The 23,706-nt window shown below is 34.4% G+C and overlaps 8 protein-coding genes across 16 annotated transcripts in view; 4 read left to right on the top strand and 4 right to left on the bottom strand.

Moving 5' to 3' along the window:
- LOC143186985 (matrix metalloproteinase-14-like) overlaps positions 1–2,546 on the top strand; it is a 39,717-nt gene extending 37,171 nt beyond the window's left edge. For 3 of the 4 annotated variants that reach the window (XM_076390890.1, XM_076390889.1, XM_076390894.1), the window contains one exon: positions 376–2,546. In XM_076390890.1, coding sequence (XP_076247005.1) covers positions 376–518 — 143 coding nt within the window. In that variant the 3' untranslated portion in view covers positions 519–2,546. Of the gene's footprint in view, positions 1–3 lie in introns of all 4 variants that reach the window. The other variant, XM_076390892.1, reaches the window with a different exon arrangement.
- Positions 2,540–4,127, bottom strand: LOC143186986 (O-glucosyltransferase rumi homolog). Its single transcript, XM_076390895.1, has 5 exons — positions 3,855–4,127; positions 3,591–3,792; positions 3,185–3,463; positions 2,856–3,088; positions 2,540–2,768 (listed from the first exon to the last, which is right to left on the bottom strand). The coding sequence occupies exons 1-5, from the start codon at positions 4,064–4,066 to the stop codon at positions 2,564–2,566; spliced, it is 1,131 nt and encodes a 376-aa protein (XP_076247010.1). The 5' UTR covers positions 4,067–4,127; the 3' UTR covers positions 2,540–2,563.
- A 394-nt stretch (positions 4,128–4,521) lies between these two features.
- Rpl30 (ribosomal protein L30) lies at positions 4,522–5,638 on the bottom strand. Its single transcript, XM_076390596.1, has 4 exons — positions 5,556–5,638; positions 5,421–5,466; positions 4,982–5,127; positions 4,522–4,740 (listed from the first exon to the last, which is right to left on the bottom strand). Exons 2-4 carry the CDS (start codon positions 5,439–5,441, stop codon positions 4,563–4,565), a joined length of 345 nt encoding a protein of 114 aa, XP_076246711.1. The 5' UTR covers positions 5,442–5,466; positions 5,556–5,638; the 3' UTR covers positions 4,522–4,562.
- Positions 5,639–6,120: 482 nt separating this feature from the next.
- Mpi (mannose phosphate isomerase) lies at positions 6,121–8,963 on the top strand. Of its 4 annotated transcripts, XM_076390984.1 has the most exons (7): positions 6,121–6,275; positions 6,643–6,973; positions 7,041–7,356; positions 7,437–7,604; positions 7,681–7,883; positions 7,958–8,202; positions 8,297–8,963. In XM_076390984.1, the coding sequence occupies exons 2-6, from the start codon at positions 6,656–6,658 to the stop codon at positions 8,162–8,164; spliced, it is 1,212 nt and encodes a 403-aa protein (XP_076247099.1). In that variant the 5' UTR covers positions 6,121–6,275; positions 6,643–6,655; the 3' UTR covers positions 8,165–8,202; positions 8,297–8,963. The 4 variants fall into 4 exon arrangements, with proteins under 4 accessions (XP_076247099.1, XP_076247097.1, XP_076247096.1 ...); XM_076390982.1 differs by having other exon boundaries at positions 6,121–6,278; positions 7,958–8,908; XM_076390981.1 differs by having other exon boundaries at positions 7,958–8,907.
- An 88-nt stretch (positions 8,964–9,051) lies between these two features.
- Tfiifbeta (transcription factor TFIIFbeta) lies at positions 9,052–10,945 on the bottom strand. Of its 2 annotated transcripts, none has more exons than XM_076390985.1 (7): positions 10,474–10,945; positions 10,251–10,402; positions 10,083–10,172; positions 9,887–10,011; positions 9,672–9,815; positions 9,430–9,591; positions 9,052–9,351 (listed from the first exon to the last, which is right to left on the bottom strand). In XM_076390985.1, exons 1-6 carry the CDS (start codon positions 10,620–10,622, stop codon positions 9,436–9,438), a joined length of 816 nt encoding a protein of 271 aa, XP_076247100.1. In that variant the 5' UTR covers positions 10,623–10,945; the 3' UTR covers positions 9,052–9,351; positions 9,430–9,435. The 2 variants fall into 2 exon arrangements, with proteins under 2 accessions (XP_076247100.1, XP_076247101.1); XM_076390986.1 differs by having other exon boundaries at positions 9,052–9,312.
- A 1,513-nt stretch (positions 10,946–12,458) lies between these two features.
- Positions 12,459–23,706, top strand: part of Rsh (Rap GTPase activating protein radish) — a 188,849-nt gene continuing 177,601 nt past the window's right edge. The window contains exon 1 of the mRNA XM_076391515.1: positions 12,459–12,475. Coding sequence (XP_076247630.1) covers positions 12,459–12,475 — 17 coding nt within the window. The remainder of the gene's footprint in view (positions 12,476–23,706) is intronic.
- On the top strand, positions 12,902–14,027 carry Mrpl41 (mitochondrial ribosomal protein L41). Its single transcript, XM_076390819.1, has 3 exons — positions 12,902–13,023; positions 13,288–13,455; positions 13,584–14,027. The coding sequence occupies exons 2-3, from the start codon at positions 13,296–13,298 to the stop codon at positions 13,922–13,924; spliced, it is 501 nt and encodes a 166-aa protein (XP_076246934.1). The 5' UTR covers positions 12,902–13,023; positions 13,288–13,295; the 3' UTR covers positions 13,925–14,027.
- Positions 14,011–22,027, bottom strand: LOC143186935 (uncharacterized). 2 transcript variants are annotated; one of them, XM_076390816.1, is made up of 10 exons: positions 21,817–22,027; positions 20,269–20,465; positions 20,020–20,166; positions 19,628–19,948; positions 19,425–19,548; positions 19,133–19,344; positions 18,878–19,023; positions 17,806–18,341; positions 17,315–17,730; positions 14,011–16,420 (listed from the first exon to the last, which is right to left on the bottom strand). In XM_076390816.1, the coding sequence occupies exons 2-10, from the start codon at positions 20,392–20,394 to the stop codon at positions 16,286–16,288; spliced, it is 2,163 nt and encodes a 720-aa protein (XP_076246931.1). In that variant the 5' UTR covers positions 20,395–20,465; positions 21,817–22,027; the 3' UTR covers positions 14,011–16,285. The 2 variants fall into 2 exon arrangements, with proteins under 2 accessions (XP_076246931.1, XP_076246932.1); XM_076390817.1 differs by having other exon boundaries at positions 14,011–16,405.

Below are 23,706 nucleotides of genomic sequence, written 5' to 3'. Positions count from 1 at the left end.
CAGAGGACAACAATCTGCACCCAGAATCTCGCAGGTTCGGGAAAAAGTGAGCGAACGAGACTGAAAAGCTTGTTCGTTCGAGGAATCGTTGAGTCGTAAACTCGTGTTAGGAGGCAGCGAAACGGAACGACAAGTTTTCAAGGGGGAAAAAACTAGCCTTTAAAAAAGTGAGACAGGTTCACGGAGCAGACTTCGTGCCAGGAAAAATCGAGCGAGATAAGTTCCAAACAACGACGATCCAGCGATTTCGTTCGCTGCACGTTTCGTTTCCCGCGCAAAGCCGCGCGTGCGCGCCTGGTGCAGTGAGCCATCCAATCAGCGACGATTATTTCGAAATAGGCCCCTCCCTACTGTTTCTTTTCTGAAATTCGATAGGCGGAACGGACGAGCAGCTAGTCACGTCTTCCAATCAGGACGCGGATTCCGCGGCGGGAAGCCTTTTCAAATCGTCGAGTTGGTGGTGCCTTTCGCTCAGTCTGTTGACCATGTTCGTCGCTAGAATTATCGCCGACACGTAAGGGGGAACTTATCGTCGGGGATCGAATTGAGCGATGGGAATCATCGATGAAAGTCCACTAGGAATTAATTCGAACTGACCTTTTCAAACAGGGGAAGCGTGGCTGTAAGTGTGTGTCGAGCGCGATAAGAAACAGTGCCAAAACGGCAGTTGTGCTAATTTATGCTCACAAACCTGTGGGTGATCACCTCTTCAACGGACACGTTCACAAAGGTTTGTTCGTTACGTCTTAATCTCTTGTGAAACAATCATTCCAGTTGGAGCAACGCGTGAATATCATTCTAAATGTTTTGCTTCACTATAGTTGTTAAGTGTTTTACAGCATGTCTTGTTCGATTACGTCGAGTTCCTTTGTTGATCGAAGTCGATGCGTTTTGCAAGACATACTGTACGATATGTAAAGTATACAAGACGTGTAAAATATGTTTATACATAATGTCGTAAGTCGCATGCAATGATGTGTCACGGAACCTTCTACACTGCCTATTTATTCTTTATTCGTGCATCGTAGTTTGTATAGATGTTCGGTATCGAGGGCACTTATTTTGCGCATTCACGCAGGATATGAGTTTCCAAGAGAATCAAAGTACAGTATTTACTCGCTATAAGCTCGTCACCATTTTTTAGGCTTTTTATTATACTTCGGAACTGTTAAATTTTCCCCTGGTACTACTCATAATCAATGTATGTACTGTATAAGGTCATTAGCGATAATGAGTTGCGAGACTATAGAGAGTATTATGAGTATTATAGAATTTTCATTTATATATAAGCATCTTAGAATGTAAGGAAACGTAAAGGTCTGTGAAAGTATCTCAGAAGCCTGAGCTATTTGTTATTGAAACTTATGAAAATATCTATAGTACTCATAGTAGTGACTGCACCAAAAAATAAGTATTTATCTTCCTTACAAGTGCCTTAAAACGTTTTTAAAACATTGTAATAAAACGCAGCTCTTTTGTATAAGTTTCTACTGATTTCTTGTTATCACAATTTACTAATTAAAGCAACTAGTGTGTTTAACTTGAAACCATATGTACAGTTTTCTTTTACTTATAAATTCTTGCTCTAGACATACTGTTTTCTATTTGTTTCAATAAATTTCTTTTCACTTCTATAGCTTCTTTCATTATATATAATAGAACATTACAGTAAATAATGTTAATAATAGTTACACGTAAATTTTTAATGACCATGTTACAAAATGTGAGATTTAATATAGTATGCAGGAGAAACGACGATTTTTATTATTTTTGAAAATAATTATTTGTATTGTGCTTTAAAACCAAAATGGAATTAAAAGCAATATTGTATAATATATGTTATATGCACTACGTGAATGTTTGTATGCTCTGAATTGCATGCTCCGAATTTTTTTAAGATGTATCTCTATTTGATATATTATTTACGTGAGTAGATTAAGGGTAAAAGAAAATTGTTTAAATAATTTTCGATATCGTAATAACAATGTGGACAGCATTTACAATTCACAGTATACACATATCACTGTAGAAAAATTAATAACATTACCGTATGTTTCTTTACATTCTAAAAAAATGTTTCCATAGTTTTGTTATGAAAGTACTTAAGAATTATCTAGTGTTTAAGATAAAATAAAGCATAAAAAGCCTTGTACAGTTTTTTAATCTTTGTTAAATAAATCGTTTCTTGTGAAAGAAAAAAATCTATACCATGTTCTATATCTATGCAAAGTTTTATATTACCATTATTGAAAATGTGTAAAATATTTAATACACAAATATAGCATATTACATGTACAAGGCCTTTGTTTGCATTAGATCTTCCCCAGGGCAATGAAATGATTCATATTGAAACTTGCCACATTGTGCTATGCCCTGCCATTGTACATACAATATCAATAAACAAAAATATACATTCGTTTTAACTAAATCCTGTTTCAAAGATTCAGTAGACATCTGATTATTACCAAATTATTTTTATTAGTTTATATTTTACATCATAAAAATGAAATTTTAATAAAAAAATATAAAAAATTATTTATGCTAAATATGCATTGCATTATTATTAAGAGTTTCCCTTCTTTACAATTTTTATTAAACTCTTATCTAAGGTAATTTTATATGTTAGTAGGTTAGAATACCTTTTTACAAGTTCCTTCCAAAACTGTACAACATCCCTCATCTTCAAATTGTTCCATATAAAGTCTCTTCCACGTTTTGCAATTTTTTTTGATAATTCATCATTATCTTTCGCGAATTGTATCAGCTCTCTAAACAAATAAAAATATGTTAAATATAATGCTAAGTACAAATAATAAATAAATAACTATCAATAATAAAAATAAATAAGATCATACTCTAATACTGCTTGACTAGCATCCTGAGGAACAGGTATGTAATGAATCCAAGGTATCATTGCATGATAGTAAAATTCAGTCCATTCATCCCCGACATGAAAAACTAAAGACTGACACAGAAATAAATGCTTGTGTCTGAATGATGCTGCAACACCTCGGTAATTGAATAAATATTTGTATTTACAATGAGATTCCAAGGGGACCTCAGAAGCTGGTGGCGCATATAATGTATCCTATGTTGAAAGACAATTTCAGCAAATGAAATCTCTCAAAAAATTATTCCATGTTATGAGTACACTAGAAAAATGTGTAAAATAGAAACTAATTACCTTATCAGATTTCCAAGCCTGATTTTTTGTGTATTGAGCATCTAGTAAATCTGGCTTACTGCGACTCAGTAGTATCAAGTTATCACGCTCTGAACTTGTTCTAGAGCCACGGAAAAATGCCTTATCCTCCTTCTTTTTCCAAGATGTATTTCTCCTCACTTTGTCCAAAGATTTTCTATGCTCATCCCACCTTCCAAGGCCACGAGGATATAAACTAATTGCAGGACCACCTTCCCAGAATGCCCATGCTGGATATGTAATATCATAATATTGTGGTGTCTATAAATACATTTAGCAACAGCCTGATTTTTTAATTAATACATGGAAGAAGTTCATAAAATGTATGAGGCTTAAAAAGATTAGAATATGTATAATACTTAGTCCTTACAACCAATATTTTACTTACTTTACTGAATGAAAAAATAGGCAATGGACCACCAAAATGTTTGCTAGATTGAGGATAATCTCGCGTATTTATTATTAATTCTACATCTGGCAGATTTGATGCAAGTTTTAAGAGAAAATGCTCTATTCCAGCACATCTTGATGGAAACATGCAATCTTTCTGCCTATATACTTTTCCTCCTATTATTTGATAAAATGTTCCTCTGCAAGAAACAGAACAGTTAAATATAAACAATTTATTATGAGATCTGTAATTTTTACATACCTACTTTTTGCAGCATTTATTATATCTTTGCTTATACCTTTCTGCTTAAAAGGTTTTAAATCTTGTATAATGACATCCTTAAAACAATCATTCTTTGTATTGTTACAAGGTTTATAACTTTTTTCTGCTTCTTCAATTGCATAGTAATATTTACTGTATCGTTCATTCAAAACTGTTGCAAAAAGAAATTTGTGAAATATATATAAAATCATTTAAAGCTTCTTATAAATACCTTCATTGTAAATACTAGTTTCTCTTTCTTCATTGCAATTATCAGTATTGTCAATAGAACAATACCCTTCTTCACCATGACCTATCCCAAAAGCAATAAATAAAACAATGGAACTTATTGTTAGTTTTAACATATTCTTAAAATAATAACAAGACACTTCTTGACAGTGTAAACAGAATTACTGATGCATGCAGCAAGTGTTTGCAGCTGCTGACATCTATAAAGATATCAGTATGCCCATTGTTCATTCATGATTTGGTAATACAAAGAAATATTTAAAATGAGTACTTTGCAAAGCAAAGAAAATGTATGTGAAGAATTATCTTTTATTTATATTAAATAAAAAAGAAGTATGAAAACTTCACACTTCGAAATTTACATCTCAGTCCAAAACATATTAAAGGATAAATGATAAAAATAAATTAACACACAGGGTTTGACTTTTATTATATTTTTATTAAATAAAATATATACACCTATGCTTGTTCCCCAATGGGCATAGATTTTATAATATCAGAGTTTCCAGGGTCTGTAATAGAGAGGGTGCATACACGGAAATATTTTCCGCAAGCTGTGCCCAATTCTATATTGTTTCCAACATAGTGATGTACTCCAGTCTTCGCCAACATAGCATAGTATTCGATCTCAGATTTCCTATTGAAAGAGAAGAAACAGAAATTTGTAGATTTCAGCCTGTTACTTACACATGGAATGTCTCTGCACTTACAAACAGAGACGTGAGACTACTCCGTAGGACTCCCATTAAGGGTCCACAACACGACATCAAAAATATAAAATTTATTCAATGTAATTTCAATTCATATTGATTTGAACACTGTTCTATAATTTTTATGTCGTTTTGTGATTTGTGGGTAGTACTACATCTCAGTCTCACCTTAGAGGAGGAGTGTTATTGGCGATGATGACCAACTTCGCTTTGCCTTGTCGAAGAGACTTCAATGTCTGCTTGTATCCCAGGACGTATTTTCCTGATTTCATAACCAGAGCTAATCTGGTGTTGATACCCTCCTGGGACTTTTTCTGTAGAAACAAAAGCACATACCTAATTTATCCAGATGCAATATACACTACATATAATATTATAAAAATTAACAGAAAACAATATAAAATAAGATTTCCATGTGCTAACTTAACCTTCGAAATTTTTGAAAAACATGTGTTTAATACTTTAAAAAGAAATTATAAATTTAGTACTTGATATTCTATTTTACTTTATACATTTTTATTATATTTAAACCATAGAAGTAAAACAATAATGTTAATAAATACTCCAAGAAGCAGATGCAACACGTGGATTAGACAAAAGTAATTACCTGTTTCTTTTGAGCCACCATTTTTACAGTTTAATTAAATCTGTATCTGAAAAATATTCAAGAAAATACTTAGTAGAACTCTTACATATTTATATGATTTTATTATTATAAAATTTTAATTTAGAAGCCTAATACCTTCTCTGCACACGCTGCACAGCGAGACACGCCGAACGTGAAAGAAAGTCAATGTCTCGCAATGCGATAGAATTCGATATTGCCATGAAATATAACAGCAGTAGAGTGGCACTTCCGGTGCCAACAACTACCGTGTTCTATTGATTTAAATTTTAGAGTAAGATAGTATGCGAACATGTAACATTATAAATAAAATTTTTATAATTATTATACTAATATTAAAACTCTGATTTACAATGGTCCAAAAAAAAATAGAAATTATATAAATATATATTTATATATTACAGAAATCTCGAAATTTTGGAGGAAAAAGTATGAATCTTTTTGCCATTTAATTTTTCTTTAATTATTAATGAAACTCATGTTTATAATTTTCATTTTATTGCAGTGATAATAAACTACTTGCGAATTTCCATTCAATTGTTTGCTTACAGCAGTAGTCATGCGAATATGTACCGCCCTTTACACTTGTAATCAAATCTTGTAACATATGATATGTATACATATGTGTAATGAAAAATAAAGGATGGCTGAATTTATTTTGTTTGTAAGATAAATGAAAACGTGGGGGGGAATGCAATCGAATAGAAATGTATTTTAAAAATCAATACAATCGATAAGAAAACACACGAAAAACAAAATGAAGTTGCAGGCTTGAAACAATTTTTTGTAAATATGATAACAGATGTGATCGAAATATTGCAGGTGTTATCAAAAGAGGTGGTAATAATCATATTTACACATTCGCTTTTTATCTGCTCTGTAGTTTGTAGAAACGTCACGAAGTAGTCGGGAAATTTTCAACACACGTCTGCGTTTTCTCGTTTGTGTGTAACATTGTAAAACATTTTGAACATATGTTTTTCATTTAAGCACAATAACATTAAACGTTTTCGTGGAAAATATATGTTAGGACATTATTCAAAAAATGAGAATTAATCTAAACAGATTTTTGTTTAAAATGATAATATTTATGTTAACATTATTTATAACAATTCGTCTTTTTTATAATAAAATCTATGCACTAATAATTATCTAGAAAAATATACAAGAATTATAGTTAATTTGTCTCTATTTTGTATTTCAGAAATATTTACAAAATGGAACTTAAATGTAAAATACAGACCTACGATTGGGGAAGGTATGGAATTGATAGTACTGTTGCAACATTGATGAAATCTGCTAATTCTGATTTCATTTTGGATGAAAAAAAGCCATATGCTGAACTATGGATGGGTACACATCCCAATGGCCCTTCATATATAAAAGAATCAAATGTATTGTTGGAAGATTATGTGAAAGAAAACAGTAAGATGTTAGGCAGTGAAGTTGAAAAAATATTTGGTCATCACTTGCCATTTCTTTTCAAAGTTTTGTCTGTAAATAAAGCCTTATCGATTCAGGCACATCCAAACAAGGTATACGCATATCTATATTTACTCATATTCTGTCTGACACATTGTTGAATATCATATTTCATGACAGGATAAAGCAAAAGAGCTACATCAACAATATCCTACTATTTACAAAGATGCAAATCACAAGCCTGAGCTTGCAGTGGCATTAACACCATTCGAAGCTCTGTGCGGATTCCGTCCAATTAGAGAAATAAAGGAGTTTCTGAAAGTTCTTCCAGAGTTACGCGCTGTAATAGGAGAAGATAAAGTACTTAAATTCATGACAACAGATGAAGCAGGCATGACTAAGGCTTTAAAAACATGTTTCCACAGTCTTATGACATCTGATCCTGGTCTAATATCGTTACAACTAAGGAAGTTGCTTGATAGATTGTCTAACTTGGGTAAATCTTTTTAGCAATTATATTTCCAGAAAAATTATGTGGGTCAGAATGATAATGATAATATGATTTGCAAATTTTAGATGAATCTCTGAGGCAAACATTGCACGCTAGTTTGCTGGAAAGATTATATTCAGACTACCCAGGAGATGTAGGATGCTTTGGTATTTATTTTTTTAACTTTGTAACCATGCAGCCTGGTGAAGCTATTTATCTTGGACCAAATGAACCACATGCATATCTTTCGGGTGGTCAGTATTCCACAGTATATTTTACACTATATTTAGATTGTATCACATATGATTAATCTTGAAAGTGTGTTCCTAGATTGTATAGAGTGTATGGCATGTTCTGACAACGTAGTGCGTGCGGGACTAACTCCAAAATTAAAAGATGTGCCAACGTTGATTGAAATGTTAACATATAATTGTGAACCAGTTGCTGCCAAAAAATTTCAGCCTTCCCGTGAAGACGAATGCACTGAAGTGTTTCGTCCCCCTGTAGAAGACTTCGCTGTTGCAAAAATTACTGTAAGTGTCGTTCTGTTCCACTTTTTAAATTAGCACTATGTTAAAATTATTATAAGTGCACATGTACACTTCAGATACCTCCTGGAAGATCATCATATAATATAATTCCCAGAAGTACAGCTAGCATTCTAATTATCATAAACGGTAAAGGTGAAATTTCGTCATCGAAGATCCTCTACAGAGGCTCTGTAATATTCATTCCAGCGAACGAAAAAATTGGAATCAAAGTTTTATGTGGATGTCATCCAATGTTGATGTTTCAAGCTTTTGTAAATGTTTAAGAAAAAAACTTGGTAATCGGAAGAAATTTCAACAAATGGTAATGAAAAAATTGCACGCATAAAGTATTATTGCACTTCTAAATGCTTCTTAGTTCGAAGTAAATATTGTTGATCTTTGAACTTTTAATGTAGGCACAAGTATTAGTCACGAAGCTGCACACGATTCTTATAATAGATTATTTAGAACATCTCATTTTTCTTAATAGAGAAAAAATACTACTTCCATAGCGAGGCATTCCATAGTATGTATTACACCAAGTAGAAGATAGAGTTGATATTTATATGTAATGCTTCCAATATTCATGCATGAATGCGTAACATTAAGTACATTCCCAAACTTTTTTTGGAAGCATTTATCAATTTCAATTCCTGCCATGATACATGTATTATACAAACTTGAGTTTTATTTATGAAATACTATTTTTATACATTAGGAAAATTGTTAGTTTCTTCCTGTTGATTCCATATTTAAAAAGAAGTATGCAGATGCTATATTTACATGTTCTATTATTTTAATGCAAATACTTTTATGAAAATCAAATTTTATATAAACGTGAGATATTTAACTAGTTCTTATAGTATATAATAACGAAAGATAACTTGCAATCAACTCTAGTCAATTTTTGTTAACTATTATTGTTTTATCTAAGTTACCCAAAAAGACTTTATACCTTATCTTAAATGAAAGTTCCTTGTTTTATGGCATATAACCAGATTTTAAATGAGGCTACGTGACATGAAATACTTCAACTTAAGCAATTTCATATGAATCAGCATTTAAAAATAATTTCATAATGCTTTGTTTATAAAACTTAATAGAAAATGTTAGTTTATTTTAGTTGTGCATACAAAAGTTATCAAAAATGTGTTTGAAACATTCTCACGTATGTACAGAATATGTTATCATTTATTTACAATTTAAGAAGTATTTAAGAATTTTGTAACAGTGTATTTGAACTAATACAATGCATTTTTTATGAAGTATAAATATATACATATATATTCTCTAATATTTACAACATTCTGCTGATAATCAATTCAATTGCTAAATGTATTGTTAAAAAATAAAAGATCGATTTATTTATGATAAACTTAATTTCTGTTCCTTATTAACAGGGCACAATAAAGTTGAGATAAATATATAAAACCTAAAAAAATTGTTAGAATTGTCTAAATTCTGTACAACCCTAAAGAAAAAATAATATAATATTGTAACTTCATTCTAAATAGGTAAATTAAATGAAAATAAATGTATGTACAAATACCATTGATTAATCATCATCTGAATCATCTTTTTTCTGAGAACTTTCAGCAGGTTTCTCTTCTTCTTTATAATGTCTGTACTCTGGTTTTAACTCCCACATATTTCTATGAGGATTTTTCAAATTATAATTACAAACTTCATTCAATATTTCTTTCAAGTATACCTAAGAAAAGAAAATAATTATTGAAATAGAATATCCGCAGCAGCAATAAATAAATCGATAAATAAATAAAAAATACTTACAATGGGTTGTCTAGTAATTTTTACAAGATCCCTTATATTATAATATTGATGTTTCTCAAATGCAGCAAAGAGCATATCCAATACTGCGTCTTTATCATCTCGCATCTTTTTACCCTCAGCCTTCTTCTTTTCTGCATATTCAATCTAGGATATGGACGAATACATTAATGTACTGTAAAAATACAATAACTTGAAATAATTAACAAAATACTTACATTATGTTTATGATCAGAAACAGGTTTGAAATTCTGAACTACTCTGTCCAACTGTTGAACCTGTCTCTGAGGTACAGAAGCCCTTTTTATACTTTGTAATTTCAATTTCATATAACAATTGTCAGCTGAAAATAGAATAAGCATAGAGACAATCCTAAGTCAAAGTATTTTAATTGTTTTATCAGTAAATGTTTACCATATGGCCGACACTCTAATTTTTGTACTATCCTCCCTTCCATGTAGAGTTTCTCAGTTTCAGGAACAATAGAGTCTGAGCTACTTGATGCTGCGAAAGAATACAATATTACATGGTATTATAACATGTTTAGAGTTCAATACGAAAAAATAATTATGGAAAACTTACGAGTAACATGTGAAAATACACCTAACATTTGCTTAGTTACTGTTGTAACATCTAGTCTATGCTGCTTAGGAATTTCTTCTTCCCCTGGTTCCTTTAAAGCTAAGACAGCCTCTGATAGTTTAAGCGATACTTCTGCTTTTTGACCAGGGTTTCTAGTAACGTATATAAAATTTAGTTGCGGTAAAATTATAATGATTAGAACGACAATAGAATTGAGACCTACTTAGTTATTTTTAATTTTCCAACTTCTATATTGCCAGGTGCTTTCTCCCATTTATTTGCTATGTATTTAGGTACTTTGACGAGCCATACTCCTCTGCCAGCATTACTTAAATCTAATTCTTTTTCTGTGTGCGAAACACTTGTCGACATGATTCCTCTTTTACAGGGTAATTGTTTAAGAAATCAGGTACTATATGTATTGTGAATTGTGAAATAAATAAAACCGTGTTACTTGTATCACACAATATATTTTGTGAACCCCCTTTTGTATATCATGAAAAATACATTTAAGGAAATTAGGATAAGTTGTACTTATTTTACTTCGAAATATAAGCTACTTAAGTAATTATTTTACTCAGGAAAGATACTTTTGTTCTCTTTTTGAATTTGTACAAGCTGCATCAGATCGCAAATGCAACGTTAGAATCGGTTACAATTCGTGCACCGTGTTGTGAAAATTCTCGTGTGATCTCGTGAAAAATAAAGCAATGATTACAAATTTTCAAGAGAGTACCACCATGAACTCCTGCCTTAAATGGAGCATTAATTTATAAAATCTCCACTAGATATATTCCACGAATGTCGCTACAGTCGCATGAAGCAGAGCCACCAAGTGATCATTTTTCATAAAATTTAAAAGGTATCGTTAAAATTCGTAGTCACATATTTCATAATTAAAGCAAACATTTTAAACAAAAAATTAATACTTAAAGATCGTATAATTGTGCAGCTATGAAATCAAGATCTTCTAGGCCTTCTCTTGCTTCATAATTTGCCTTATGCATCAAAATTAAATTCATACAAGACATGGTATGTATATTTGTACAAATAAAGTCATAAAATTTAGTTACACATTGCTCAAACATTAAACACTAAATAATCTTTATTTTTTTTAATGTTGCAGGTATTACTTCCACCTATATCTGGCTTTGATTGAAAACATCAATAAAGCCCTTCAAGACCATTTGCAAAAAATATACAATATTTTCATAAAGGTAGAAGTTTAAATAAGGAGGTTCCCCTCCTTCCCCCTATTTCCACGTAAGGTGCGAGGTGTCTTCACTTGTGTCATGGACGTCGAAAGGATTAGACGTGTAGACATTTCCTCTCGTATTTAAGGTATATTTATTATACTCTGTTAGTTGTTCAAACATTCTCAGTGACTAATATTAATCTTAACTGTACTATTGAGTTACTTGCAATACATTTTCAAATGTTAATTCACTTAATATCGCAGAAAAAAGTCGATCGATTTTTTCATCTTTTTCTTGTTCTCAAATTCAGTAAATTGAGATTAATATAGCTATTCTAAGTTAAATTATGCTTCCATTTCACATTTTGGATTCGATATTTGACTAATTATAAAAAGATTGCGTTTAGTTACAGATATTTGTTATAAATTGGAAAGTGTGTTATTTGACAAATTTGGCGGTTAAAAGTTGAACGATTGAGGCGCGCGAACGACGCCATGACACTTTCAGTTTAAATTCTGAACTGCGCATGAGTCAAGTTTTGAGACCGCGCGCAATGCGGTCGCTAGAGTCAGAGTGAGTTGAGTGGAAACATTTTTCGTTTTGAGTTTTTGAGTTGTGTAGAGTTTTATTTGTCTCCCTTTTTATTTTTGAATACGAAATTCGTTTTTGGTAGTAGAGTCAGTGTATGTAGTGTACTGGTGCATCAAAAAAGAATGCTTCGAACGAACTGCCATTACGAACTCTTCGAGGAGTGTAAGTAGTCCTTATTCTTAATTTATTTGAATTAGAATTTGTAATTACAAATTTCAAAGCTTGAAAATAATATAGTGTGTTATAAAAAAGGGAAAGTGAAGAATAAGAAAATTGTGGTTAAATAAATATTTTAAAAGTTGCACTCCTTTTGTATCATTTTTTAAAATAAAGTCTAACATTTTCTTTTTTTTTTATCTACAGACTAAAGTATACATAGCAAAAGCGTTGATGGCTTCATTATCAAGGTATTTCACTTTATATGCAGGTCTACGATCGGTAAGTTCTTATAAATATATATATTTATATGTATATTTTCTTCTTCCCATGGTCTGCCAAGCTTGCTATAAAACAAAGGTTATATAATTATCATGTTTTGCGTCTTTGAATGAATAAACATATATTTTGCAAATTGAAATTGAAATAGGGTGGGAAAAAAAGGTGCTGGAATCATTGAAAATGATTTTAAAAAATTTATATTACTTCTCGTTAAAGAAGATGACTTCTTTTAATTAGTTTTTGGATTTTATCTTTATGTGAGCCTGTGGTAGTCCTTCTTGTAGCAATAAATTTGTCTAATTTGTGTCGTAAATATTACCATACACGGAAATCGATAAAGTTAACTCCTTCCTTTTCAACAGTAATTTCTCTAGATTCTAGTAATTTAAACATACTGTATAAAATCTTAGAGTTACTAGATCATAAAGAAAACACGTTCAGAGGTTAATAATATAAACTATGATACATTGAATACAAAATATTAATATACGGAAAATTTTATAAACTATTCCTCACATTTGTGTGAGGATATTACGATACATAAAACGGTAACAGTATTAAACATATGTTATGATTTGTGGTATAAATTTAGTAAACTTGCAAAGTTGAAAATAAGTTATGTTCATTTATTTAATGCATAGCTGTGTGATTGACAATTATTTATTGTCATTATGTCAATTTATTTATGAATGAATTCGAATTTAGTGAACAGTGTTCTAAAGTGCCTTAATTGAGTGTTCAAATTTCAAAACAGAATCTAACCTAGAATGTAGTACAAAATTGTTTGAGAATTACATCGTCTGTCTTTGTAGAAATTACAATGGCATCTACATGTATGATTATTAGTCGACAAATTTCGACTTCTTCTGTTTTCCACGGCAAACGGAATTTTCGAAAGTTCTTGGTACTAAACAAGAGAGGGAATCGTGCATTTAAAGAAGCACAGGCAAAAAATCCTGATCCTGATGTTCCAATTGATAGTATGTATTCTTTCATTCGTTTTTATGTAATACATATAATCATGTGCGAGAATATTTTATCGTATTCTTGAAGTTTGAATAAAAATTGTTTAGTTTTCTATATTCTATTAGAATTAACAAATTTTTAGGAAGAGGTACAAGGGAAACAGGAATACAAGTAGGAGATAAATGGATTGATATACCAGAAAAAATACCGGAACTTATTGTTCCTTCCTTAAAAGATTTTCATTTAAAGCCATATGTATCTTATTGTGTTAAAGACACAACTGTGCGTGAATTTACTGCAAAAGATCTGTTTGATCTAGTTTATGCTGAAAAAATTAAAAAAGATTTTGCACAGGGTCAATTGGGACCAAATGGTGAACCATTGAACCCTAGTGAATATGAAAAATTAACAGCTGAAGAAGCTAGAATTAATGCTGAAAAAACTGGTACAGATATCTTTACTATGGAATGGGAAGAAAAATAGATTACATGTAATGTTAAGATTAATGTAAATATCTTTTAAAAATAACATTTATAGTATTGAAATAAAGGTGGTATCCTTTAAACAAGGTACAATTTGCTTTGCAGTCTGCGTATGGTTTTATTCAGTATTTTTTTTATGCACAATGTATACATTTGTTGACAGTTTGCAATTCTTAAACAGTAATTATTTACTGTCACATGTAACAGCAAGAAAGTGTTTAATATATTATAGATATAACAGGAGACTCTGCAATTGAAACTGCACTTTCTTGCTCACCTTTTATTGATTCTGTCTCTACCTGACAGTAAATAATTACTCTACAAAGTACTTGCATACATTAGTCAAACAGTACATGGCCAAACAGTGGTTGTGTATTATAGTCAACAATAAGTTTTGCAAAAGTCTTTAAGTAAAAACGGCTTTGCAGAATTTATACATATAACAATGGAACAAATTTATTCAGTAGTTAATGGTACATGTCTGTAAACAGTATCTATTCCATGCAACTTCAGTCTAACAGTCTAAACAAAAAAGGTAATGCGCAACTGTGCCAATTCCTGAGCTTTTTTAAATATATGTTTGGAATGCTTCCAAGAACAGTATGCCAGAACAAGTTCTTGTATGATTATGCTAACTTAACAGCTATCTTTTCGTTTTACTTATTAAAAAATTTTTGAGCGATGTTTGATTGTTTTTGTGTCGGGTAAAAAATGGCGGAGAATTTGAATATTAAAGTCGTTGTCAGTTGTGCGCGGCCGGTATTGCTTCCTACTGACTAGACTACCAGAATCTAATACATATTTTTGCCATGAAAAGTGCTGTATTCATATCAAAATGTACAAACATCTTTTTCAGTTGATATCAATCCGTTTTCCTTTTTCCTTAATTGTAATCATGCAAGAAGCTCGTGAAGCAGAACTGCTTTTCTTTCTTGTTTTTTGTTCTTAGTGAAATGATAACTTTGTACTAACATTTATGCGAGATAACATTAACCAGTAACTATTGACGCGACTCGCATTTTCCCTTTTTTTTTTTTTTTGTAGAAAATAAAAATGTATACAAAATGTATAATTTAAACAATTATTTTCATTCAAGATTGCGTATATAACAATTTTATTTAAAACATCTTTACAGAATGCAGCACTTTATTTTTTTTTTTTTAAACAGCAACTACTATTTATCACTATTTATTATTGTTTTTATTATTTCCTAACTTGCTATAACCATTTTAATGAAGAGTGGAATGATAAAACACCTAGTTTTGTACAACATTATTGGAATAGTTATTGATAAAAATGTATAACAAAAAACTTCAACGCGATCTCTTTCACATTTTTAACTCCACTCTTCAGTTAATTACATATAGAAAAGCATAAGTGGCATAGTTCTTGCATCTAGTTTGAAATATATTTTTTATTTCAGTCATTTCTGTAACGTGAGGATTATTGCAGTTCTACATCTTATGCTATAACATATTTATTGTTACTTGTCCTTACTTTGAGCATTGATATTTTTCTTACTCTTAAACAACATACTCTCTAAATTTCATACTATATTCAACATTCGATTATCTCGTTTGTTTCAATTATAAAATCTAAAAACTAAATAAAGCTTTTATTTTTCAATTGTATTAGATCGAAATTTGTTTAAAATAATACAAGTTTTAAGATAGAATCAATACACACAAGTCATTTGTTGAAATTTATTCAGGAAGCACATCAAAAGCATTCTTTCAATTATCATTAAAATATGCATGGCTATACGTGTACTTCCAATTGAACATTGTCATTGAAAAGCAAGACATATGCCACTTGCTCATGAATATAAACTCGGTTGGTGTTTTATCTTGTTAATCATCAGTCTATGATATAATTGGATATTTGACTGATTAAATCAGTCAGTCAATAAGGTAGTCGCATATGCTACTACATGACAAAGATTTTGAATAACATTTTGTAGTTTCGTTATATTTATGCGATACACGAAATCTATGAATGGAGTATATGCATATAAATATATATAGTAAAATCTTGATGTTCAAAAGCAGACGTTTTCAAAGAAACCTATTCAAGAGGAGCAAATCTTTGACATTTAGTAACATGTACCTTCCACCTAATCAAAGATTTTGTGTATGAAAGCTAGAATATTATTGATGGAACAGTTCTATAAAGAAATTTATACAAAGTTGTCCTCGAGTACTTAGAAAATAGATATGGTAAAGTACACAATTATATAAACAAAAATACTGATATGGAAAGACTAGGAAGGCAATACTGTTTATTGTATCTCACGTGTTCTAGTCTAGTCTTTCAGACTCAAAATCCCCAATTTAATGATAAAACCATAATAGAGGGTAGATGTTTATTCCATTGGATCCCCAACGTTTTCGAAGATGGTTGAGTGAGGGTTGTTTCCAGTGGGCCATAAAAAGCCACCCACACTGCCAGGTGGCAAATATGATGCTCCTCCACTGAGACCCACCTGATATATTTTCTTCTTTAAATTTATATTTTGTATATAACTTCTGTCCTTAAGATCTTCATTATATATTATATAAAAAAATAAACTCTACTAAGCCAAATAAGGGGAATGTTACTACAAACAGGTGGTAATGCATTTTCCAAGCTTCATGTTCGTATGTTTAACAGTATTGTTGGGGGGGTTTTCTGGCCGCAGTTGTGCTAGTATGTATAACAGAGAATACTATCCTCCGAGTTGCAACGGTGTATCGGTGCAGAAGTCAGTGTTATTGTTTGGAATGTGTATTTAATAGGCAAACAATAACTATATAAAATTTTATTGTACAGTTATCAAAATGTTTTGTTCTTTCGTTTACACATTCAACACGCGTATTTAAAATACGCGCATAAGTCGTTCAATTTATTCTCGAATCCCACGCTTTTGGCCCACACCTCTTTCCCTTTTTGTTAACTGTACATTAATGTTCAGTCGAGGATTGGTACATGCACGAAGTAAGGCAAATTAGAGTGAACAATAAACTGCCAAATTAAAGAAAAATAACTGTTTATTTGCATCTAACATAAGTAATTGTGCTATCGTATCACAAGTATGTAACATTTAGTCGCTAACGTCATAAAACAATACTAAGAATATGTACATCAATCCATCGTTGTGAACATGATACACGCTCACAACAATGTTAACATTACGAAAGCAATAGTAACATAATACTCTGAGGTGTTTGAGTTTGAGTATGTATATAATAGGTACATGATCTGGCACGATTTGCTCGAAAAGAGCAATTACGTCATGATCGACGAACAGATATCAAGTTATTTCTTTTATTTCAGTCCGATATTCTTTCTCTATTATTAGGCAGCTCAACCCAAACTGACTTCTCTGTTTTGAAATTTCTATTTATAAAATTACCTGTTGACTCCATGGCAATGTCCTTTCTGCCAACTGACAGTCTGCTGCTAGTCTCGATGGTAGACTTTTCCATCGTTCTTCGTCTCGTTTTCGTTCTCTATCAAAGTCTCTATCAACGTGTCCCTGAGATAAGGATGGCAAGATTTGCGTTCTCTGAGCTAGCTCATAACTATCTTGTCTTGGTACGTGATCAGTGCGTCTGCCCGTACTCGTTGATACTTGTATCGGAGTTGGGCTCCCTCCGCCTCTGTGTCTATGGTGCAAATTTCGTTTCTGTTGCAGCACACGCTGCTGCACCAGCAACTGTAGCTGCGTGCTAGAGTTTCCGCGCATTTTGAATTGTGCATGGTTCTCAGGCGGTGTGGATGGTGGTCTTAAATGAACGAGATCTAAATGGCCCCTTGCCTTGCCTGACTCTGTAACAATAGAGTCAAATCGTTACTATATTCTAACAATAAGCTTGCCAGAGATTTCATTTGCTTGTTATTTACCTTGAATACTCCTCTGCTTGATTGGTCTGTCCCCGCCACCTTGTTGACAAAACAATAATCTGGGCCCACCGTCAGAGGCTCTTCGTCCTCTGGATATTTTGTCAGACATTGGCGATGGACTCATTGGTGGCGGAGGCGTGCAGGAGGGCAGGCTACTCGTGAATGAATTTGCTCTCGAATAATCTGGCGGGCAACCAGAGTCGAAGCTGGACTCGAAAAGTTCGGACGACGAGCTACCACTACCACTTGCCATAAATAATGTCGATCGACTAGGAGGATCAATAGGATCCATAAGTGGAGTATCAAAATGTTGCTGATAATCGCTTAATATTCGATTGACTATTTGACTGTCAATTCGTTGACTGATATCGTGATCTAGGCTTAGTCTATGCTCCTCGAGCTTAATCTGAGCTTCTCTTAATTCATCGTCGCTCGGGTCTTCTTCTAGATCACCTTCTGCGCCACAGCATTCTTTGTCAGTCGAAGAGCTTGTCGAACTAAATCTTTTACCGCCTCGAGTTGAATCCTCTCTTGTTCTAAAAAGGGACAGATAACGTATTTATTTGACAGTGATGAATGTAGGATACTCGAATAGGAAGCTTTTGTATGAGACTCTTTTTTAATCCTGTTGACCGCATAAATAAGTTTGTTTCTCAGAAATGTATAGGAGTTTGGATACGACTTAGAAACTTGTAATACAACAGAAGGAAAACTGTACATGTTGAACAGAAAAGGAAAAGAAACACGAGAAATTGAAACTAAAGACAAAAGGAAAGTAATAAAATAAAATGAAGGATTACCAAAAATAAAGTGACAGGGAATCGCTTCCAATCCAACCTGCCTTGACAAAATCTCCAAATTTGCATCACCATCAATAAAGATCAACGTCCCACTAAGCTATCGCTGTAAATAAAAATTGCAGGATTAAACATTAATTTCGTACAAACTTCTTCTGACTGGCAGGATTGGAAGTAAAGTAAAAACTCATTTTACATTAATTTAAATATTCCTACAACCACTTAATATAAAATAAGACTCTACAAGACGCATGTAATCGATGATAAGAATTTACCTCGATTTAAATTTATCCTCTTTCGTTCTTGCAGCATTAGGCCAGCATGCATTATTTGCTGTGCTACTAACACGACGTTGCTTCGTCCTCTCCAACAGTAGAAAATAAATAGCAGCGTGATGATCGTAACTGTTATTCCTCAATGACTGTTGAAAACACATTTATAGTTTATAAATAGTCCATTTATCTTATAATCATAGTAGAAATCAATTACCGTAATTTTCACTGGAATTTAAAAACGCGTGGACGACATACCTCTCTGGTTCTCGTGATATCGATGCCTAGGCTGTGCATAAGTCGAAGTATTTGCTCATTTGGTTCTTGAATGGATGGCGCTGGTCTTGTTATGATCATTGGACAAATTGCATCTGCTGACCCTGCCATCCAGCGATGTCTCTTTATTTTTGGAATGGTGTATCGCTTTGCAGGTTCCAGAACTAACATCTTACGTATTAAACTCCCGCAACCTGCAATACAAATTCAAAATACGACTTCAAAGTCGAGCTCAGGAGTTGAAAATTTCGAAAACAAAGTTCACCAAAATTACCTGTACTTATGAAATATGGAATTACAAATATTCCGCTCAGAACACAATCCCTTAGAGACTGAAGGGTGGATCCATCGAAGGGCAGTTTTCCACAGACTAATACGTACAATACGACACCTAAGCTCTGTAACAATGAAAGCACTGTGTTTAGTTATTTGAATTTCATAGAATTAGTTATCTGTTTACGCGTATAAAGTGCTTACCCACACATCAATTTCTGGGCCAGCGTAATATTTCCCTTGAAAAACCTCTGGCGCCGCGTAAGGGGGACTACCACACCATGTACTCAGCCTTTCCCCAGGCGAGAATCTATTACTAAAGCCAAAGTCAGCGATCTTTACGTTCATCTGAGCATCTAAGAGTAAATTCTCAGTTTTGAGATCACGATGTGCTACACCCGTTGCATGGCAGTATTCGACCGCGGAGAGTATTTGAGCAAACGTTGCACGAGCTCTGGGTTCCTCCATTCGACCATACCTTGCGATATAGTCGAATATTTCGCCCTTACTTGCGTACTCACAAACCTGAGGAAAGTACAGGGTTACATCCATTCTTTGGTTTTATTAGGACGCGTAAAAGTGTTACGAGAGCATACCATGTATATCATGTTCTTTGTTTCCATAACTTGATATAATTTGACAATATGTGGATGCTCCAATTGCTTCATTATTTCTACCTCTCTGTAAACCTTTTCAAGATCTGTAGGGTCCAACTGTGTTTTATCAATTATTTTAATGGCTACCTGAAAAGAAAAGAAATAAAATTCGCTTTAGCTTGAAATTTTGGAAGAGGCAAATGGGAATGTAAATAGTAATAAACATACGTCGTAATAAATCATACCTACATTTGTCTTAGTAATACGATGTCTAGCTAATTTTACCACAGCAAAGTTCCCTTTACCAATGGTGCCTTCAATGTCATAAAATCCTACACGAATTTGTTTCTTGCTTTGTCCCACTCCAGAATCCATTTTTACATGAATATTCTGTGACTTTTAAATGATTGTTTCTTCTTATTGTATTTCTAAATTGTCTGGAATTGCTGAAACAAGAATAAGAGGTCAGTAATTTGCATAGTTTTTGTTTATAACTTGTTTTGTTAGTGATTTGAGTATTATTTGAGGCAAGGATACCAAAGAAATAATATTAATAATTCAAATATCTAGCGAATACTGTGTTCAAAAGACTGCACTTTTCGGATATGCTCACTTAAAATACAACAAAATAAGACTTTTATTGATAAAAGCAGAATTCACTCAGTTTTTTAAGTCATAAATATTAAATACCTCGTATTATTATACATAATACAATAAATAAATAATGTCTCTTTAAATGATCATGAATTTGTATTTTTCATGTTTTTTATATTTATGCAATTTTCTGTGATTTTGCCACAGTCCCTCTGTCAATGGAAAATGGTTCCTTATGCTTATTCAGATGCAGAGACAATAAATATTCATTTTATGTATGGACATGCAAATAGAGCTGGGTGATTGACAACTCCATTGAATTGTGAAGCTTTGGAAAAGCTTTACACTAAACGTACGATATTTCTAGAATGGACACTCTAAATGAATTTTTTAATGAGCAATTAAGTTTGCTACCACTTATACAACTCTGTTTCATAAGACAACTCTCATTATCGCATAGCATACAACACAGAACAATAATTTATCTCTTCTATCAGACAGTTCAACTTTCCAAATAACTGTACATATTTCCACATAAATTTTCCTATATTCCAAATTTTGATTTAACATGCATTTTCATTCACTTTGGCCTCTATTTAAATCCTGCTCCAGTCCCACTTCAAACTCCCTCTCCATTCACTCCAAACAAGCCCGCACTTCCGCCTCCCAGTTCCAATCACAAAAATCCCCGAACAACAGGTCGAACTCTGACCCAAACAACTACTCCTTGCTTCATCATTCACCCAGCATATTCTACCCGTCCTGGATCGAAAGGTACACACGCTCCCCGCCGAAGCGTTCACGCGCCTCAGCGCGGAGCGTGCACTCCAACCAAGACATCGTCATTCCCCATCGAAGCCAGGGAAAAAAGCCTCGACTCGAGGTCGAAAGAAGCTTCCTCCACAAAACGGTGGAAGCTTCCTGCAACAAGTACAATAGGTATTCTCGTCTGACGTCACGGATCGACAACGACCTCTTGCTCATCGACGGGTCCAGGATCGATACCCGTCGATAGTCCTCGACGAGCCGACAGAAGGAACCAGGCGAGAGGAAACGAGGAAAGAAAAGGGAGCAGCGCGCGAATCAGCCACGCAGAACCCTCCAGTCTCCCTCGATCTCGTCCCAAGAGCTCCGAGAGTATCCTGCTCCCAAGAGGCAGAGAACAGAACCGAGATGCAAGCGACAAGTTCTCTGGCTACTTACGATTCGATCCTCCGCGTCCGAGTCACTATCAGCACGCTCCGCACCGGCTCGACCGTGTCTGAGGCGACTGAAACGCGCTGGCGCTGCCGACCTCGGGTGCGTAAGGTCGGAGAGCCGAGAAGTCGTCCTTCGCGTCGGCGAGATCCAGCGTCTCGTCTCTGTCGTAGCGGCGTTTCCCACGACGAGTCGTAGGAACTTCGCGTAACGCGGCGGTTCGATACCGACTGACCGACGGCCATGTTGCTACCCCCCTGCTATGCCAGACTCACCGGCCCCCCTCCTCGTCGCCCTCCTCCCACACCACCCCCTCGCCGACGTCCCAGCCATTCTTACGGCGAACGTCACCGCCACCCCCTCCAGCCTCCCCTCGGAGTTGGTTCCCCCCACCCCTCGACGCCACCTCCGCGAGCGTCGCGTGCACGCGCGCGCGCCTTATCTTCGACAATTGACGTCAACGTACCGCGCTACTATCGTCTCATCGTTAATTGTTTCTCGGTGTAATTGCAAGGCAAATAGCCCGTGCCCGCCACCACGTGGTCGACCGACCGCGACAGTCTATCTGTCTCCTCTTCCGTCCCCTTCTCTGTGGATACGCGTTCTCTGTCTTCGCTTCCTCGATCGCGCGCTGCCGCAGGGTCACCGTCGCGTCAACCGACACATAATTCGATCCGTTTCAGCGGAGATGCGACGTGTGTAAATCGGTGAGGAATAAAAATGGGATACGGTTACGTGATTGCGCGGCGGGACCGCGATGCAGCGGAGGTTGGACGTGTCGGTTCGGGTGTGTGGGTTCGATAGGATTTCAACAGCGCGATCACGAGCCGGTCGTGATCTATTTTGCGCGCGGGCGTGAGGAGTGACGAACGATCCTACGGCCTCTGGGGCTTTCGTGATGTTGTACGTTGCCAGGCACACGTAGACGGGGCTTGGGCTTTATTATCGCGGGGATGCAGATGTTTGGGCATGTGGCACGGGCCACGGAGACCGCGGTGACGCTTTTTGTTTCATGCGCGATGTATTAATAAGACGGGGTTTTGGGCGGGTTTTGTCGCTTTGTTGGGGAGAGAAGTGGGGACGTGGGGTAGTTGAACATGGGTGCTTGTCTCGTAACTATTTTGTGGGGTACAGTTGTATCCTGAGTTTTGTTTTCTTTGATATCCCTCAAAGACTTTGATTTCTTCAATACTTCACTTGGATCACAACACATTTGGATCCCCAAGACGTGGGTCTCATCAAACTTGACTTGGAGTCTTCTCAAGACTTGACTGGAGCCCACTTTCCCTAAGATTTGACTTGGATTCTCAAAGGTTTCGATTCCCAAAGATTTGGACCCTCAAATACTTGACTTGGATCTCCCCTATACTTGATTTGGATCTCCTCTATACCTAGCTTGGATTACTACAGATTTGGATTCCCAAAGATTTGGATCCCCCAAGACTTAACTTGGATCCCCCTATACTTGATTTGGATACCCCTAACTTGGAGTTCTCAAGACTTTGATCTTCAAAAATTTGGATCCCCCAAAACTTAGAACCCCAGAGATTTGGATCCTTCAGGACTTAATTTGGATCCTCTCCAAATCTTGACTTGGGTACCCCCAAAGTTTGGCTTGGACCCTTTAAGATTTGAACTCCCCCAGAGTTGGACTCTTCCAAACTTGAATCCTCCCAGATTTGAATCCTCCAGACTTGGATCCTCCTCAAAGTCGAATCCCCCAAAACTTTACTTATCGATTGGGGATTGGTAAAGACAATTTCCTGAAACTCTGTTCTATTACTTGTTCAAATTCTGTCGCGTGCAGTATCTATCACTGCTACTGATTATATTGCAATTTTATACTCAGACTTTGTACTTTGCTTCTCCTTATCTCTCATTCAATTAATTGAATCA

The sequence above is a fragment of the Calliopsis andreniformis genome, unplaced genomic scaffold (assembly GCF_051401765.1).
Source record: "Calliopsis andreniformis isolate RMS-2024a unplaced genomic scaffold, iyCalAndr_principal scaffold0022, whole genome shotgun sequence".
Lineage (NCBI taxonomy): Eukaryota > Metazoa > Arthropoda > Insecta > Hymenoptera > Andrenidae > Calliopsis > Calliopsis andreniformis.
This window is presented reverse-complemented; position numbering and strand designations above follow the sequence as displayed.